Source organism: Labrus mixtus, chromosome 11, assembly GCF_963584025.1.
Source record: "Labrus mixtus chromosome 11, fLabMix1.1, whole genome shotgun sequence".
Classification (NCBI taxonomy): Eukaryota; Metazoa; Chordata; class Actinopteri; order Labriformes; family Labridae; genus Labrus; species Labrus mixtus.
The window spans coordinates 12,137,224-12,156,801 of NC_083622.1; the positions used below are offsets into that span (position 1 = coordinate 12,137,224).

Sequence of the window (19,578 nt, forward strand, 5' to 3'; positions counted from 1 at the left end):
GTGTGAATATCATTTGGAGAGTTTTGCTCATTATGTTGGCATATGGGTCCCATGATTCTACAAAGTCATATAGCAGTGCTGAAGATAGTTCTCATTGAGCAAGGTAATGTCAAAAGACAGAAAGCAATCATTTATGTTGTTATGACAATTTGTAACTACACCGTTCATATTGTTCTACAGGAAATGGCTGGCAGGCCATTTACATTATCACAAATGTTTTTTTTTACACCAAACTGAGCCAATGTTCTCCACTTAAACATGGAGATAGACATTGAGAAAAAAAAAGAAGGTATAAAAATATCCTGATGAGGTTAACATTATTTATCTGCTGGATATTCAACACTTCATCTGTTACTTCACATCTTACAAAAGTAACTCGAGAGGTTCCTCTTTTCATCACTTCCTCAAAGTGAAATTTGAACACCCACGATTACATTTGTTCTTTAACAACCTTTTTTTCATGGAATGAAAAACAAACTCCTCTTTTACTTTAATGTTCACAGATGATGCACACAAACCTCTTAAAGAATCAGAAATCACAATTAACTTATTAACATTTACTTGTTTTATTATGATCAGTTTACAGTGTATCCAGCCCTGTGACATATAATCTTTGATACTGGGGCAGCTTTTAATTTGAACAAAGTCATGAAAAAGAGGTGCAGACATAACATATACAATATTCTAAAGAGACAAAAGTAAATTTCCATTGTCTCATTCTCTTGTCCAAATCATAATGTGATCAAATGTATGAAGTGCTGCATAATAGCACCATCTGCTGCCCTAAGTTGGCGACATCTGCCTCACTGCTCATGTTGAGTACTTCGGTGCCTGAAACACTTTCCCTGTCAGAGTTTGTGATCTGTTCTTGAAGCCCACATGCTTTAACAATCCTCCTCTGAGGCAATTAATGTTAAAGGCATCGCCTACTATCTTCATTTTGTTGATTGCGATTACCAATTCTGGGCCTCCTCAATGAGAAAGAGGGAAGAGCGTTGTATGTTATTATGTAACAGCTGAGCTTCAGAGTGCTTCTAACTGCCAGGCATTACTGGACGAGTTGCTGTTTTTTGTGTATAACGTGCTCAGGAAAATATATAAGTGTAAGGAATCATTCAATCATTTCAGTACAGCAATAAAGATCTTAAGCCCTTATTTTGGCGGTACAGGCCTACTTTGCTTTTAGTAGTATTTCAGGGTGTAACTTTACCCTGATGAAGGCCACAAGCCAAAACACGTCGGTCTAATTTGTTCACTTTGACCTCTTCAGGGTATAACTGTAGCTCAGACAAGCAGCAGACTCACAGAAAAGGACACCATGGTAATAGGACCCCTTTATGATTATTCTCTTTTTTTAAGGGGACTCCATCATGTTTTCTCCACTGCCCCCTAGAGGTCAAAGTGTGCACTACTTCATTGTAAGGCCCAAAAAGACCCAGAGGAACAGTAGGATAACAGATTTAAAGAAGATTTGAGAAACTCTAGAAGACACTTACAGGATTGCTTGAATTTAGATTTATTAATAATAAATATTCTTTAAAAATTAGGGGAGTTGTACTTTGTATATCATGGAGGAAAGTGAAATAGTGTCCCATCTCCACAGGAATAAATATGACACCAAAAATGTAAGTAGGCCTAGCTAAAATTGTGGTAAAAATATAGAAACAGTCCCATACATTTTAAAATAAAACAGAATATATACAGAATGCTATACAAACAAAACACTCATCAAATCACATTTTAGACAGTTGTAGCAACTCTGACAGGTGGAGGAGGGACGAAGGAGGGGAGCGCCACTGATCTTTCAGAGGGAGTCTGGAAGAAAACACAAAGACGTTTCATTTGCTGTAAATTACCAACAAGTAATCTTCATCTTAGATATGTTTGATGATTATGAAAGACTACCTGTTGAAATCGGTTGTAATCCGGGGGAGCCTTCAGCCCTCCTGTCAGCAGGTTATGAGGAGTTGAATCTGTTTGTGTTGGTATTGCCTGTGAGTGATAAGAAAGAAGCTAAAAAACAACCAACGTCCTGCAGGAGTCATTGTGAAAATTATTAATAGAGGAAAACTGTGTCTGACATGCGATATGAAGAAGATATATATTTTTACACTCCACAGAATATCATTCAAATGTAACTATCTACTAATTTCAGAATCAGCTTTATTGGCCAGGTATGCTTACACAACACATGGAATTTGACTTGGGTGAACTGTGCTCTCAATGTACAAAAGAATAACATTAAATATTGACAAAAAAAATAAACAAAGACTAATATGTACAAGACTAGATGAGAAAATAATGCAGTGATAGGTAGTGCAAAGGATGCTGAAATAGACATGATAATAAAATATATGTAGTTATGTGACAGATGGGTAAATATACACAAGGTAGGTTTTCTTTGTTTTTTTATTTACATTTATTTTTGGGCTTTTTGCACCTTCATTGGAGAGACAGGACAGTGGATAGAGTCGTAAAGTAGGGACAGAGAGAGCGGGGAACGATATGCGGGAAAGAAGCCACAGGTCCACCCGGGCTGGTTGCCTCGAGGACCACAGCCTCTCCACATGGGGCACACGCCCTAACCACTCGGCCAACAGTGCCCCATGAGGTAGGGTTTTACAGGTATTTACATTAGGCAGGGTGCATAGATTGATGTGTTTAAATTTAAATAATATGTACATTCATAGTTCGAGTTTTTAATCTATAAGAAATGACGCCATCCGGACTAATTTCTAACATTTATTATTCAGGCAGTGAATTGTTTCTTACCTTTTCAACTGCTCTGGAAACAGGGTATCTCGTCTGACGACCTGAAAAACAGAAACGGAAAAGTAAAAATATTTATCAGCGGAAGTAATGGAACTTGAATTTGTCACTACAGATATTGACTAAACAAATTCATCATTCATCTCGAACCATATTGTTTGGTTTGGGCTCTCTTAAATGGTTTGATGTAGACCTGCTCTATATATAAAGAGTCATACTATAAGTGTTCTGAATATTAGAACATTGTTTTAATCAGTACTTACTTCTGTTTTTGTGATAGTAGACACACCAATAGATGAAGAAGGCCAGCAGGAGCAGGAAGAGGAGGCTGCAGGGGATTCCTGCTGCAAGTCCAGCAATGGCCGGGCCGCTCAGCCCTTCACCTGTTTTGGAGAAACATTGTCAATGATCTGTAACTGCTCCAGCACAATGACTGACCCTGAAGTAAGAAATACAACAGTCTGATAAACATAATATAACATGAGGTGCCAGTAGCCTAGTGTACAGAGGCTTTAGTCCTCCAAGCAGGCGACCTGTGTTTGAATCCAACCTGTGGCTCCTTTCCTGCAGGTCATTCCCCATTCTCTCTCTATCTCGCTCCCCAATTTCTAACTCTGTGCACTGTCCTGTCTCTAAATAAAGGCATAAACAGCCCAGCTGCTGAGCTGGAGTGGACTGTGCATCCTCTGGGGGAGCTCAGCTCTGTAATAACACAGAACCAGCCAGAGAGACATCGTTAAGGTTTGAATCATCTCTCATCTCTAATAAAGGCAATAAAAATCCCCAAAATAAACCTTTTAAAAAATACACAATATAACATGTGGACATACCTGGACCAATCCTGTGGACTTCAGAAGGCTCTCCATCAGTCCTGAGGGCTTTGGGGATAACCTGAAACCTGTAGGTCAACTTTGGATTGAGGTCAAAGACGTCTGCAATCCGAGCAGAGCCAGGTTTCCGTTGAATTGTTTGAAATCCGTTAGAGTTGCCTTTACTTTGGGCGTCATAACGACTTTTGCTCTGGAGGTCTGGTCCTTTCATCTGGATGTCAAACCCTTTGTCAAATCAAAAAACAAGAACTGGATATCAGGATTTCAGGACTGTCTGATTAAGTGTTTACAGACTGACAGGGAGGAAACTGAACAGAAACTGACATTTGCATTTCACAGAACTTCTGTCCTTAACTTAGGGTTTACCATAACACGGCCTCGCTCAGTAAGAGGCTTCACACATGTAGCCGTTATCAGCAGCCACGTTTTACAACCTCTCTTCCTGCAGGACTCAGGACTGTGGATTGACATCTGTGTTACTTTTTACCAAGAAACAAAGGAACTGATCAATGATTTAAGTCTCCCTCTCAGACAGGCTCTGGAAGACAGGATATGATAAACTTTTACCACACCTTGAGTCAACAAGCTAGCGGAAACAGAACACTCTGCTATCTATGAATTGACCCCAAAGACATGAACTATGACCGAAACCAGTCTCTACAAAGTCGTAAAATTGACCATCTGTTGAAGGACTACTGAAGAGCTGAATTAAACCACAGCGTTCAATTCTGCATCAAATGAACATTTATGTCTTTCTTCATCTAGATATTTGTAATTGTCACATTGAATGTATTATAATCATCTTTTTAAACTCAAAATCTGATTTTCAGAAGAGGAATAAGAGTTATATTAGTTTTAATAGGAATTTGACGTGGAGCGCTATTGCCATCTAGTGTTAGAATATCCATGAATACGTAACCTTCATAATTATACATTTAGACGTGTTATAAAGCATACTCTTTGATGTTAGCTATAGAAGGTGTTATTTAAAGACACCAACTTCTTTTCCTACTTCATTAATATGTCTTATTAAGAATGTTGACTGTATAACATGGTTTTGTTCACCTACAGGCTGGGATTGACTGAGGATGTTCCCAGATGGTGTGATTTTCATCTCAACATGAATCTGATAGAAATGTTTGTTTAATATCGAAATGAATGTATGGTGACGTATAAATGTTTAGATTCTTATTCTTAATCTTATTCAGTATACTCGGTTTAGTTTAAACAATTGTCCTCCGGTCAGAATGGGAGTAGCCCATGGGCGGCCCCCCTCTTCTCCTGCAGACCCCCCTCCTCTCATCCAGCTGATAAGAGTTCACACTGAGCTCAGAGAGTTAGGTTTTAGTTTTTTGTTTTGGTTTAAGTTTAGAGCTTCAGCTCTTGCTCGCTTCTCTTCGGACTTTGGTCCGAATCACTTCTTTTAAGTTTGTGCCGTAGAGACGAGTCTCTGCCGAACTGTCATTTTCACGCACAATTTTTGGAAACATCAATTCTTTCTGGCTCAAGCAAGGCTTTTGAACTTTCTTCTCTAAAGTCTTTGCTCTTCAATTTTGAACGCCAATTCCTTAGTTTGGATTCATTGAGATGGCTATCCGGTTAATCTGAATTGGAAATCAATGTATCAAAAGACTCTTTAATATTTTTTTCCTGTTTGATCCTCTTGGAGCTTCTGAGACGACGGCTGAACCGACGTACAATCTCCATCCCAGCTGCATACTCCAACCAAGGTGTCAAGGCATCTAATCTGACCCGTGGACCTCTCTGGGCCTGAAAAAAAACGCTTGCCAGAGACTGAAACGTGGGACCAGCCGGCGGAGTTCAATCAAACACATCTCACAGTAAGACTGCTGGTGGCAAGGGGTGTTGGAAGATTAAGTCGTGTCTATTCAGAGCCCTCCTTTAAATCCAAAGAGAATCCCAAAATTCGTTTATCAACTTTTTCTTTTTGACCATTTTCTGATTAAGTCATTCAAACAATACCGTGTCTTAACTCATTACTAAATATATAATGTCACCATACATTATAATTACATTATCCTGATCATAATAATCATATTCTTTATCTGTTTCATCTATACCTCATTGTTTACCCCTTTTTATATTAAATTTTACACATAAAATTCAGGACTTTGTCTGTGTGTTTTCTTGTTTAACATTTCCAGAACTTACTTCTTTCAAGATATGAAACTGACTGATTAATTAATTAACTTATACATTAACTTATTTTCTTCCTTTAACAGGCAGTGGTGCCCCCTTCTAAAGCCGAGGTTAAATAAAGATATAACATCTTAATAACTTAATTACGCTACACACATGACACAATATTTATACCCCTATCTTCCAGGTTGAGTTTCTGTTTTTAACACTGTGTCAGCATTCTTCCCAGAGGAGTGCTGCTGACACATACAAACTCAAAACCAGGCGGCTGGGTTTGTGTGTAGTGTTTATAAATATAACTGTGAAAATTAACTCTTTTTTTTCTTGGAGCTTGCAGAGCTTCCTTCCATTGGTTAATGTCTGTTTTACCTGTAACAACGGAGTAGTGCGGGACCTCCCAAGTCAACGTGAGGATGGTTCCATCTTGATTAGGGAACAAACTGGAATTTGAGATGGACGGTCCTGGAAAGAGAGGGAATGTGAGGGAGGGAGAGATCAAGAAAAAGGGCAGGGGAGGGGGGGATGTGAGGGTAAGACTGGAGAGCTTTGTTTAAAGAGGAAAAGTAGACTCAGGTAGTACTGAACTCCATGTCTGAGGGTCCATTGTTTCCTTTTACTCTGGTAATGCTAGTAGTGTTCACAATTAGAGGCTGACCACAACAGTATTTAAAAAGATGACCAAAAAAAATCAGAGGACTGTAATGTTTGGCTGTTGTATACGACATCTTTTTGAGAGCAATGGAGGCCTCGATTCTTTAAAAAAAATTAAGCAAATGTTAAAAGATGCTCATCTTAATGTTTGGAGCTCGAAGTGAAATCTCAGAGTGTTTTGTTGTGAAAATCCCCAAAGCCAAAGAATTACAGACGCACTATGAGGGGAAGAACATCCTCACAGTTAAGAAGACAAAACAAGTGAGTATTTGTGTTTGAATATATTATACATGTTGGAAAGATAAAAATAAATTAATGAACATACAGTTTCAATCCTGTTAATACATTTTTCATTAATGTATAAGCAGCATTTTGATCCTTTAGCCAGTGAGAGTTATCCAAGATAAAATGAGGCTCCTTAACTGATCTTACATTTTTCTAAAAATGACATCTTGATGTTGAAAGTGAATTGTAATTCCCACTAATCACTATATGTGTTGTCTTTAAAATGTAAAGTAGATCTCCATGTTTTGAGAGAAGAAGTTAGAGAAACCAAAGTAATACTAGAGGATGCATTTGATTGAGTCCCTCTGCTGCTTAATGTTGGAAGGCAAAATAAATTCAAATGACAGCCGTTTGATACCTCTTAACTGGATTTCCCTCCGCTGGCCGCCCAATGGGTTTTTACATGTACAGGTGTAGTTTTGGAGGAGGAAGTTGCTGACGTTATAGTCACGAATCTGGAGCTGCGTTGTGTTACTGCTGATCTGGTGTGTTGTCCCGTTGGTGACAGCCTCGCTGCCTCTGGACCACAACACCACAGCGCTGGGAGAGGCCTCACTGACGCAGTGGATACTGACCACTATTTTGCCCGCATAGTTGACTGTGGTTTGCACAGTTGGCAGGAACTTCAAGGGACTACCTTGGGAAGAAAATTATTTTAGGGTTTTTGACCAATCGACGTTAGTAAGTTTTAAATTTAAAATGTATGTTTATTCACAGAATTCATGAAATAATCTGGAACTTACTTGCAGTAATGTTGCATTTATTCTTTTCAATTGGGTGCTCAGTCAAGCACGTGAAAGTTCTCCCGTCGAGGTTTTCTGAAGCATTGACAGTCAGACTTAAGTTTCCTAATCCACTTTTGCTGTTGTCAAGCTCTGGGAAATAAAGCCGTGCCTGAGGGGTTCCCCCAGACCACTGACAGTGGTACTGCAAGTCGACGTTATTATTCACGGACTGCACAGAGCAAAGCGGGTTCTCTGATGGCCTCTCTGTCCAAACACAAGATTGGTCAGACATAATTAAAGTGAACCACACAGGATGCACAATTATTCCTATAGGGCTCTGTTTTGATATCTACTATCCAAACAGGTGAGATCAGAGTCACTTATGTTGCAAAATCTAAACCTTTTCAGGGCTATTCTGATTTTAGTGCTGTACTTTCCTTTAACCCATTTATAGAAAGTTCGCAAAGGTGGGAAAGATTTTAAACATGTATTTCGATTTAAATTATTGAAAGTAGACGCATTTGTTTTACAGTTGTTAATCTGTTTTTTGTTCTTCCTGTTGTAACCAAGTGAGTGCTGATAAAAAAATTAGCTTTACGCTAACTCTGAAACAGTTTATATTTCAATTAATCCATTTAAAAAAAATGCATTAGATAAAACAAGATATATTGTTTTTAGAAGTTTTCTGATTGATTAACAAACATTTCTATAGAAGTGGAGATCTCATTAAGAACCGCTTGACATAACCTACACGCTTAAAAACAAAATTAAAACTCATTCTTTTCACTTACCGTAAACATCTAACGTAAAGCTTATTTGGCTCTGATCTTTAGTCAGCTCATTGAGCAACATGCATGTATAGTCGCCTCCTTGACTGGTCTTTACATTTGTAAGATTTAGGACTCCTGAGCGCAAAATGTTCTGACCACCAAAGATCCACTCAATAGATGGCTTAGGGGACCCCTCCCCCAAACAGGAGAGGAGCAGAGAGTCTCCTGATATGTAGAAAGGCTGAGCAGGGCGTGCCTGAATTTTGGGCTCTTCTGGTCCATCTATAACAGACAACCAAGAAGAGACAGGAGAGTTTCAAGAGAAGAAAGGGAAACAAACAAAGGTTTTCAATGAAAGTTCAGACTTACACAGCACAGTGACATTCATGTATGTTGTCACACTCCCAAAAGGGTTTGTCAGAAACACAGAGTACTGTCCAGTGTCGCTGCGGGTCGGCCTAAGGATCACAAGACTCTTGTGTTTTGAGTAGTTTGAGTTGGTTTGTATCTCCCTGCCGTTGTAGAACCACGTCTGTTGCTGGACCACTCCTTGGGACATGCTGTACTCCAGCATGAAGCGGTCAGTCCCCTCTATGGCCAAATCTGGCTCTAATCTCAAAGTCACATTCTGGATGATTTCTGTGAGAGAAAAAAGGTGAGATGATGGTGGAAGAGGGGGATGAAGAACTGATTTGGTTAAAAGAAAGGCACTTAAATATATCTTTTTGGAAAGTTAAAATGAATTGATAGCATGCTTTCCTTCCACATTCCTAGATTTGAACATTGGGCAATTCAGTGAAACCCTTTGACACTAGCAGAACAAAAAAAAAACAGCACTGGCGGTGAACATAATGATATTTTGCTAGCCTTAAATAGCAATGCTCTCTGCTTCTCACTTATTTATGTCACCAATACTTGATACCACATTTAGGCCATGATTGAACTGATACAGGTACACATACAGTAATCGAGCAATTTGCCTTTTCTGGCCACTGCACAGTGCCGCAGTGACCACTTATAAGCAGCCCAGGACTGTGGAGGAAAACTTGGTCAAGCATAATTCCTACTTTTCTTGATGCTTATGTTCTGAAAACAACACCAACTGCAACGCCCAAATTTTCCCCCAGTGGATAGAGTATTTATGATCCTGAATAATCTAGAAACCTATATGTGCTCTGAATAGGAAATGATCCTACTGCTTCCCTAGAATATATCTCACATCATTTACATGTTAACTAGTACACCAGAATTTAAGTGAGGTTACTTGAACTGTATTTGCACTACATGTGAGGCTTGCCTCTTGACTTTCTGATCTGCATTTTAAACACTATTTTGTGACCCTTTAACTTGCTTTTTGCCCAACTACAACTTAACTCCAGCCCAGAGAGGCGTCTTTGTCTTCACTAAAACACTTTTCAAACTCACAACGCTGGACCTAGACTTTAAAGACTACGCATGATCCCAATCGATGCCTAATCCAGTCAATGTTTTCCATTTTGGGGAACAGAAATCTGAACAACGGAGCAAAAGAATATAAAAAATGTGTTTAATGGTGAGATGGAAGCAACATTGACAGGTTAAATGAGCCATTAAATCCAAACCTCAAAACAGCAAACCTCCAAACACAAAGCTCACTTGTATACTCACCAAAAACATTAAGAGTGAAAGTTGTCGAGGCTTGTTTAAGTCCAGCCTTTGTGATTTCAAAAGTATAGTTACTGCTATATTCAAGTGGCACATTTACAAATGTCAGAGATCCATTTGGCTCGAGCCTCAGCACGTTCCTTTTGTTTTCAGCAATGTTGGGAGAAGTAAAGCCAATATTCCATGTGACGACAGTTACATCCTTCATGAACCAGGCAACTACAGGGTCAGTGGCACCACTGAAGGACACAGCCAGAGTCACATTTCTGCCAGCTTCAGCATTCACCACAGTATGACCAGCGGGAGAGAGCACCAGCTCACAGTGAATACCTGTCAGGGTGGAGACAAGAAGTCATGTCTTACTTCTCTAAATCCTTGACAAGCCTGTAGGGAGACAGTTTTCGGAACAGTTTATGCAATAAATGCTAAAATAGGACAGGAAGATATGGGACAGGCAAATATGATATTCTCCCATGTTGCTATCAAAATAAGAACAAACATACAGAATTACCATGCTTCAATGTACATCCATGAAAAGGACAAATTAAATATTATATATTTAATGTTTTACTCAGAAGTGTTTGCTGGGCTATGACGTTATTTTTTTTAATTAGCCTAAATGGTTTGGGATAATAAACGTTTCGCTCATAAATTAAAAACGTAAAGTTAGTTTGTATCTTACCTTGAAAAGTGCAGCTCAATAAAAGGAACAGAAAAACTTCGCTAAATCTCTTGGTTTTATCCACCTTCGTCATTTTAGTGAGACAACGAGCCAGACGTGAAGAATTGAGTTCACGAGCTCCTGAAAGAGCCGTCTGATTTACTTTATTTTCAGTGAAAAACAAAAGAAGAAATGTCCTCTGGCGTCTTCAACAGAAGTGACTGTGTGTGTGTGTGTTCACCTATTCGCTCTCAATCTCGAACTGTCAGCAGGGTTCATGAGTAGCTCACCTGTGCCGACATTGTGAGTCTGTGCACGTGAGGCCACGCCCCTCCCCTCCCCGCTTTTCAGGTGCAGGTAAAGAGGCAAACATAAAACCGTTTTAAATGTTTTCTATTTTAAATGAAGGAGTTTTTTATTTTATTTAAATTGAATCACTGATGAATAAAAAAGTTTGACTTGTAAATCATTTAAAAATAAACACGCCATGAGGTGTGTTGAAAGATCCGGGTCAGCTCACCAACAGGGTGTCCTTGTTTTGTCCTTCATGGATTTATTCACCAAGGTAACCTGAAGGGTATCATATTAATGAAACAAAACACTTTGAAACTAATTATATAGTAAAGTAGTACAACAGTGTGTGTGGTCTGTAATCTAAAAATAAAATTATGTTTCAAATAAAGTGTATTATTGTACATTATTGTACCCTTCTTTTTACAATAAGATTTAATTTGGTTGTATCTAGGAGTAATTAAAAAAAAATCCAAAATCAAACCTTTCTTCTCAATTACTTTAAAAATAGGGCAGATAGATGATAAGTTCTAAACAGCATTAAAGATGCTGTATTTAAAAAAGACCTCTACTGAACTAGACTATGAGAAAGGATGCAGGACAAGACAAAACATCTTATAATGATGAGTCAAATTGTCATTAAACATACTGAATTTCTTTATGGTTATATTGAGGATTGCACACTGTGGGGTGTCATTTTCATAACGGTTATCTCCTGGTTTGTTTTTGAAAGATGTTGCTCAATCACAAGTTTTTTCAGTTATATGTTTCACAGAGTAAGTGTTAAAACATCCCCTCAGATTAGTGCAAAGCCACTCAGCACAAACTGCAGACCCTGAGTATTGATGTACAGTTCAATTTAAACTTCTCCAAAACACTTAAGCGAAAAATGACATTTGCAGGTGTGTTAAGGTATGACAAAGACTGGCTGCTTTATTTTAATGTTCTGTACAATCAACAGAGAATGGAGGCGCTTATGGTTACATTTTGATTTCTGATCATCGTCTCTTGATCATCCTGAAGGACACCGTCAAAGCAGTAGTGAAACCCAGTTACACAAACTATACAGATTACCAGTAGATTTAGCACTCATCTTGAAGAACATCATCATCTCCACATGTTTGGATCCATATTTACACATATCATTTACAAAAAAATGAAATGCATCACACTGGTGGCTTTAAAGTACACTGCAATACAAACAGAAGCATGAATGATAGGACGTTTCTGGGTTTCAGTTGTTGCATAAAGTCTGCTTAAGTTAGATCTATGGCATATTATACAGGTGTACTCGTCAATTAAAAATGTAGATACAAGACAAGATGATCCTTTGTGTTTCTGTGGGGTCTGCTGAAGGACAGTGTGTCTCATTCCTCCTGCACATCCTCAGGAGCCACAGAGTCAAACAGAGGGATTAGACCAGTGCATAAGCTAGTCCTCCAGGCGTGCTTATTTAAAACAGTCCAGTTATTCATTAGTGAGTCCTGCGAGGAGAGAAAGGAACGTATGATATGTAAAGCAAGACAAGAGCTGCAATTAAAATCTTTAATTAGTTTTGCTTTCATCCACACAAGCAACACAATGCTCTTTGTCAAAGCAATTAATTAGATTTCTTTTTTTTTTTGGATTGAAGAGAAAGGGATAAAAAGGATATCATGATATTAATATTCCAGGCAAATCTAGCTATAGCAATTCTATCTGTTATGATAAGAGGGTTACTGTGCTGCATAAAAACAGAAGCCTGAAAAGTATAAAGTCATAAAAAGGAAAATGTGAGAAGGTTTAATGTTTACTTTTCAGGAAGGCAGTTTTACCTTACACATTTTCAGGAAGTATTTCACCCCCCATTTCCTAGAAAACCTCGATTCAAAACTCGACTTATTGCTCATCCAAAAATACATTAATATCACAAACGTTTAATATTAGGGGTGTGACAAAATGTTGATACGGCAATGTACTGACACATTTGCTACAACTAACGAATCGCTAGTGCCAAATAATGATATATATATATATTTATTTTTTTTTAAATATGACACTCAGATTTCCTTGGCTTTTTGTCTCTTGGTGTCAGTGGCGATTCTAGAGTCTGTCTGGGCCCTAGGCAAAAATAATTGGGGGGGCCCTCCAACCAGCGTTCATCACTATTCTTATGTGTCTTCCACAGTCCTGACACTTACTCCTCTTCCTCTATTTTTCTCTCCTATAGTTGACATTCATTGACAAAGGGGGAGGTTTCCTACTGTCATTGCTAATTTTTTGGGCCACAGCTCTGGATTTAAAGTTTGTGAGCCCTCGGGGCCCCCTGCTGGTCTGGGGCCTCAAGCGGTTGCCTGTCTTGCCTGTTGACAAGCAGCGCCTCTGCTAATGGTGTCACTACTTAATGACTCCTCGCTTACGACATGAATGAGGGTGATGTGAACTGAAATTAATTGCAAAAGAGGAAGAGCGGAATAATGTCCGACAGTGGTGAAAAGAAAGTAAGAGATGAAGTGTGATACCAAATTGCAGTGAATAAATATTGTTTAAGACAGTCGGTCAGTTGTCACCCTATATGACATAATGAAGTGGATCTTTACGGATCATAATGCAAACTGATCTGATACTGAATCTGCTTGTTCTGTTCTTAACAATCTAGTTTCAGTCAGTCTGACGGATCCCGAGACACTCACCCTGCTGCTCAGTTCTGCGCTCCCCTGCTTATTCTCCTGAAGCTTTATAACCTCCCTGCATCTTTCAGTTTGCTAACCAGGTCGTCCACCGTCTCCACCTTCACCCCCGCCTCTCTCTGTGGGGGCTCGTCCACTCTCAACACCTCCAACCGTGATGTGAGGTCCACCCCTAAGTCTGCAGGCTTCACGTTAGCTATCTTCTTCTTCTTGGCTTTCTGAAAGTAGAAAAGGTCACACAAGAGAAGGGTATTATGCAGACTCTGTACAACTGTCTGTGTGAATAGCACTGAGCTCTTTAAAACCATAATAAAATACAAATTATGTGTTATAGATGCAACTTTAGGCTTCCCTTAAAGGGTCCGTTGCCTTTTCTTTTCTGGTCACATTACCCTGTTACCTACCATGATGTTGGGCAGGGTGGCATATCTGGGGGTGTTGAGTCGAAGGTCCGCTGTGATCACTGCAGGTGAGCTGATCATTATGGTTTCCAGGCCACCATCTATTTCTCTCACCACTTTAATCTTGTCTCCGTCAAACGCCACTTCTGATGCAAAGGTTCCCTGAAACATAAAGAAAAGGGCACAAATGAATTCATTAAAATCTAAATGAAAAAAAAAAAAAAAAAAAAAAGACCATCTGAAAAACAGAGAGAGTATGCACATGCATCATAACTCCTCCCCCTTCTCTCCCACTGTGGGGTTATTTAAATAGTAAATGGACTTGAGCTTGTATAGCGCCATTCTAGTCTTCTGACCAATCAAAGCGCTTTTACACTGAAGGTCACACCTACACATTTACACACTGATGGCAGAGGCTGCTCTGTAAAGTCACTTGGGGTTAAGTGTCATGCTCAAGGACACATCGGACATGTTGCTGCAGGAGCCGGGGATCAAACCCCTGACCTTCCTGGTGAGAGATGACCGACTCTACCACTGAACCACAGCTCAGGTTATGAGACTGTAAAACTGCCCCATCTGCTGGTGTGTTTTTTTGTTGTTGCAACTAATCCAGGCAGAGGGATGTCCTCAGACTATAAACTGAGAAAGGTCATAGGGCTGGTGGTAATAACATGTCAGTAAGAATGATAGAACAGATTTGAACCATTGCCCCCTTTTAGAAATCAGCTGATTTAGATTTGAATATGTGCTTTACTGCTCAACTTGCAGACTGAGCTGTAACATATTACCGAAGTACTCCATCTATTGGTGAGTCAGAGGAACTTCATTTCTCTTGTCTGAGCCGCCCTTAACCTGCTCTCTCCACTGAACATTGCAGGTCGCACTGACCCCAACTAGCCTCTGCTTACTTTGATAAGGCGTCCAGGACAGGAACACAGCCTGATATCAGCACTATGTCGCTTATTTATAACAACAAATGGAAAAAGTAGAACCTGATGTATTCCAATTTACAATAACAACTTAGATTTAGACTCAGGCTGTTTCTTTTCAGGGACAGGTTTTACTAGGCCCTGATAAAAATAAATACAGTTAGTACTCACCTGAGGCCAGTCCAATAAGGCTGCTGTCATCTGCCCTGTCTGATTGCAGTCATCATCGATGGCCTAAGAAAGCAACACGACTCACTTAAAGAAGGTCATGTTTGCGTCGATTGACCGTGATAAGAGAGTAGGAAGTTTGAGCTCGTCTGAAATTGTGAGACTGATATGACTCTACCTGTTTTCCCAGGATGACGAGTTGAGCCTCCTCCTTCTTGGCCAAAGCAGCCATGATCTTGGAGACCTGCAGGGGGCCCAGGGTTTCATAGTCCTTCCCACTCACTTCCACATGGATGCCGCGGTCGGCTCCCATGGCGAGGGCAGTACGGATGGTCTCCTAAAAGAGGGAGAGGTACAGGGTCAAACAACTTGTATTAATGGAAATGAAAATAACTTGTTGATGTTCCCCTATTACAGTTTGTTACCAGATAATTATAACAGCGATGTGGTTGGACATAAACTACATGTCTGATTTGTTAAATGTATCCCTATTATAATGACAATGGCTTCCTCTAAATGTCTATTGTTAAACTAAGTATCTGATCAGACGGGGTACAATGAGTGCTTTTCAATAATGACTCATTAAATCAACATTTCTTCAATTATATTAACACTAATTCAAGAGGGGGACATCCTTTCCCCGTTCAAACATTTCAGATGAAGCTGAAGCCAAGAAGATAAACTATAAAAAGGTTGAAACCCCTGGAAAGAACTCTTCAAAAAGAAGGCTTCCTGCCAAACCGTACTGTATTTCAGGAGGGACATTGATTAAAAAGGCAGGGGTGCCAAGTCCGACCCCGCCTCACCCACCTGTGCTTGCTGTGGGCCACAGCTGACAGCCACAACCTCCTTAATGAGCTTCTTCTCCTTCAGCTTGACCGCCTCCTCCACAGCGATCTCACAGAAGGGGTTCATCGAGTGCTTAACGCCATCCGTCACCACGCTGCTGTTGTCCGGCTTGACGCGGATCTGAGGAGGAAGAAGACCACAGGGCAGAGTCACTGCAGGGGTGCTTGAAAACAAGCTATCTATATCAATTCTCTGGCAAACTATCTGACACAAGTACTTATTCAACATGTTAGTGTTAGTGATAGTGATACTGATTACCAATTTGCATTTACAGTGAAAATGTAAATCTTTCTGTGAACATTCAGAATTTAAAATATTACAAACTTCAACACAAGACTTTGTTTGATTGCTCAACCAGAGACTCTCCTCCATCTTAAGAGCCCAATCACACAGAGACACATTGAGCTAGGCGTCTGGGAAAGTAGAGCTCTCCACGATGCTTTGCTGATAGACTAGGAGCTGAGCTATTTTTTTGATTCAAAGCAGAGGTAAAGCCTCCTACTTGGTTGTGGCACTGACGAGCGCTGCGACTCCACATCTTGAGATGAAGAGTGGGAAAAATGTTCACTATGCGCGCCCAAAAATGCATCAGCAGCAGCAGAGACGAGTGCATGGCAAGCGCTGTACGTTCCTGTGTGATCAGGCCCGCAGTCTGCTCTTGTCTCTGAGTATGTCAGTGGCACCCAGTCTTCAGTGTTGACTGGCTATTACTTGTGTGGCGTCGAGCAAATCAGAACGTTTTGAAGGCAGGACAATGGGTGAGACAGAGAGGTGAGTTAAAAAAAGACCCAGAAGGGAAAGACACAACTGCAGTGGAGCCAAAGTAGCGCACTTTTTAAAAATAATTCTTTTTTTTTGGCCGACATAAAATAAAACACTGGCACAGAAAATCAGCTGAACGCTGAATATCTGGCCCCAATAATCAATCAGGGAGATAATCAGTCAACCCCAACAGAAAAATGTCCAAATCGTATAATAGCATTTAGTAATAAATGTAAAACAGAGCCCTGTAGCTGGCTGATTGTACGTTGACTTTTTGTGTGTTCATTTTTTGCAGACTCTACCCTCACCTGTTATTGCTAAGCATTCCTTTCTACTACAAAATTATAGAGGAGAGCTTCCCCTCAGGGTGTGAAATTAGTAATCTGGAAAATAAAAAAGTTCAGCCTCAAATGTTATGAGAAGGCTTTCCTTGAGACTTTGGAACTCTGGCTGACGAGCTTAAGAGATTTGAACATGTTCGGTAGTGAGAGCAATAGTCCCGGCTGGTACTTGTGCTAATTTTAGGTGACAAGGCCCGGCCCACATCAAAATGTTAAATTCATATGAAGAGGTGACTGTCATAGCCATGTGCCAGTTGTACCAATTAAGTTCTTCTACTTCAGACTCAGAGAATATTTCTTGATCACGGGGGAAATACCCTGTCAAAACAGAATACATCTTCCCTAATGATTTTTGCCACAAGTTGGTGTTTTATAATTATTATTATTTTTGATAGTATAACTTTATGATTATCATTTAAACAAAGGGTCAGACAATATGAACAAGAGGGTCCACAAATACGTCCGGCCACCACGTCTATTCACTTGTATAATATTACTGTACAAATGAAGAATATCCAGTTTAAGACGTTTATTATGGCAACGACTGAATCGTTTAAAAAATCCTCTGCTATTAAACAATCGACCCAACATCACACATGTCATACTGATTTTAGAAGACTCAGTCGGACATTAAAGTTAACATAAGATAACTGTTTACCTCTGTACAGCATGAAATAAAAACAAAAAGGTACATCCTGACCCATCATCATATTTAAATCTAAGATGACTGTCAGTCTGCTCGACTGTCTGAGGAGAGTAAATAATGTGTCAGCACTGAAACTGAACAGATCCTGCTACAGGCAGCTGCAGCAGGACTGTTCCTGCTGTTACATGAAACAGCTGCAGAAACATGTGTATTAAGGTGTTGTGCTTTCACCTCAAGGAGACGTAAAAAAAAAAAGTGAATGCACCATTTCCCTACAGGCTCCTTGTTAAAGATGCCGATTAATTATTCTTAACAGGAGTTGCACAATTGTTCAGCCTAACATGAGGTTACAAAACACGAAAACAGCAGCCTGACACTAACTCAGGTACCATGGAGGAAATTATACACTGCATTGTTGCTTAATGTTTTTCTTTTTTTTTTTTTTTAAATAGTGCGTCATGCTGCATGCTGAGATAAGTGTTTTGCTTCAGGCCGTACACATACTTCTCAAATATGTGTACAGTAAAGTAGTTGTGCTCCTTAGCTAGTGGGACACTGCCAGCTGGGATCGGCAGGCTAACGACAGCTAGCAGAACTCAGAAAGTCAAGTGAAGAAGAGCAGACGGGAATGTATTTTAACGCGAAAATGTCAAGAAGTCGAATATTACCTTAACAGCATAGTCAATGACACGTTTAACTCCAACGAGAACGCGGCCAGACATGGTAGCTGAAACGATTGATAGCTACTAAAGCGAAAGAGTCACCGCAATGAACCTTCACCCAAGGAGGAGAGGTCGGAATTATTTTACGGTGACACCAAGGGGAGTAACGCGAGGGGGGACCGCCTACCGCTGCAGCCAATGAGAAGCTAACAGGAATGAGCGATCTCGTCACTGATTGGCTGTAGCGTCTTTAATTGTTTCTAAATTCATCAAACACTCAGTCGGTGTCGTTGATTTCGTGGTCCAAAGACGATAAACTTATGAAGTATTTTGCGGAAGAAGAAGGTAGACGGTAGAACAGATTTAATGGCTTCTATCTATTATTAATTACTATTAAATCCGTGTGTATTAGGACGATTCACCTGTGTTTATTCTGGTGCTTATCAAAAATGAGACGGAAACAAACCCCGAAAAAGAAACGTTCCGCTTTGAGTGGGGGAAAGTTCACTGCAAACGGTGATAGCTGTAAAGTCTTCAAATGACACCTGTCAAATAACTTTTCGACGACCACAGTTTATGATTTCAAAATCACGACAGGCTATGCCCTTTTGAATGTGAGCGAAATATTAAGAAATTAAGAAATAATAAAAAATAAGTCACAATATTTTTGAATAGCTTTTTTTTTTTTTTTTAACAAAAGCATTTTTGTTTTGACAAAAATATTAAATTTTTTGTCTTTACATTATTTGCTCAGTCTTGTGCCTTTTTTCTTCTTCCTTCATTCCATTCTCTTTAATTGTTTTGTGCATCTTTATGTAAATTAAAAGACAGAGAGGTTGATTACATGATAGAGATCAAAGAACAAGAATCAATGTTTTTCACCGCCCATATGGCCACTTCAAAATGACAATGTCATTGTTAATATCTTAAATTACAATAATGTAACATTTAAAGCCTCAACATAGTAGATGTAGTAGTAGAACAAAAGGCCCACCAAAGTAGTTAAAAACGGATGCAATACTTTCTACAATAAATTCTCTATTCATCAGACTTTTTAATTAAAATGTCTATGACAATTGTTTCCAAAATGGGGGTCGGGAGCCACCAAGAGGGGGGTCTATTATATTAGATCACTTAGATAGGCTATTCCGTCATCATGGTGTGCTGTTGAGTTCTATTTGCATTACACTGGGAAGAGTCTTTCTGTATCTCTCTTCTCTGCTTTTCATAAGGTGAATAAAATACTTTCAATGTTGTAAAACAGACCACCCAAAATCACCACTGATCTCTTTGCCATTTTTATGTAGTCTAATGATGGGAGAGATAACTTTGCTGAATAAATGATAAACTTAATAGCATTTCAAA

General features: G+C 39.5%; 2 protein-coding genes across 2 annotated transcripts; both read right to left on the reverse strand.

Annotated features, from left to right (window-relative positions):
- Positions 1 to 1,499: 1,499 nt before the first annotated feature.
- On the reverse strand, positions 1,500 to 10,738 carry vsig10l (V-set and immunoglobulin domain containing 10 like). Its single transcript, XM_061050077.1, has 12 exons — positions 10,517 to 10,738; positions 9,838 to 10,164; positions 8,560 to 8,829; positions 8,212 to 8,472; positions 7,439 to 7,684; positions 7,054 to 7,332; positions 6,129 to 6,221; positions 3,600 to 3,824; positions 3,033 to 3,152; positions 2,773 to 2,813; positions 1,906 to 1,992; positions 1,500 to 1,815 (listed from the first exon to the last, which is right to left on the reverse strand). The coding sequence occupies exons 1-12, from the start codon at positions 10,587 to 10,589 to the stop codon at positions 1,741 to 1,743; spliced, it is 2,097 nt and encodes a 698-aa protein (XP_060906060.1). The 5' UTR covers positions 10,590 to 10,738; the 3' UTR covers positions 1,500 to 1,740.
- A 955-nt stretch (positions 10,739 to 11,693) lies between these two features.
- etfb (electron transfer flavoprotein subunit beta) lies at positions 11,694 to 18,364 on the reverse strand. Its single transcript, XM_061050078.1, has 7 exons — positions 18,220 to 18,364; positions 15,764 to 15,922; positions 15,132 to 15,290; positions 14,957 to 15,019; positions 13,860 to 14,018; positions 13,459 to 13,673; positions 11,694 to 12,270 (listed from the first exon to the last, which is right to left on the reverse strand). The coding sequence occupies exons 1-6, from the start codon at positions 18,271 to 18,273 to the stop codon at positions 13,503 to 13,505; spliced, it is 765 nt and encodes a 254-aa protein (XP_060906061.1). The 5' UTR covers positions 18,274 to 18,364; the 3' UTR covers positions 11,694 to 12,270; positions 13,459 to 13,502.
- Between the last annotated feature and the right edge of the window lie 1,214 nt (positions 18,365 to 19,578).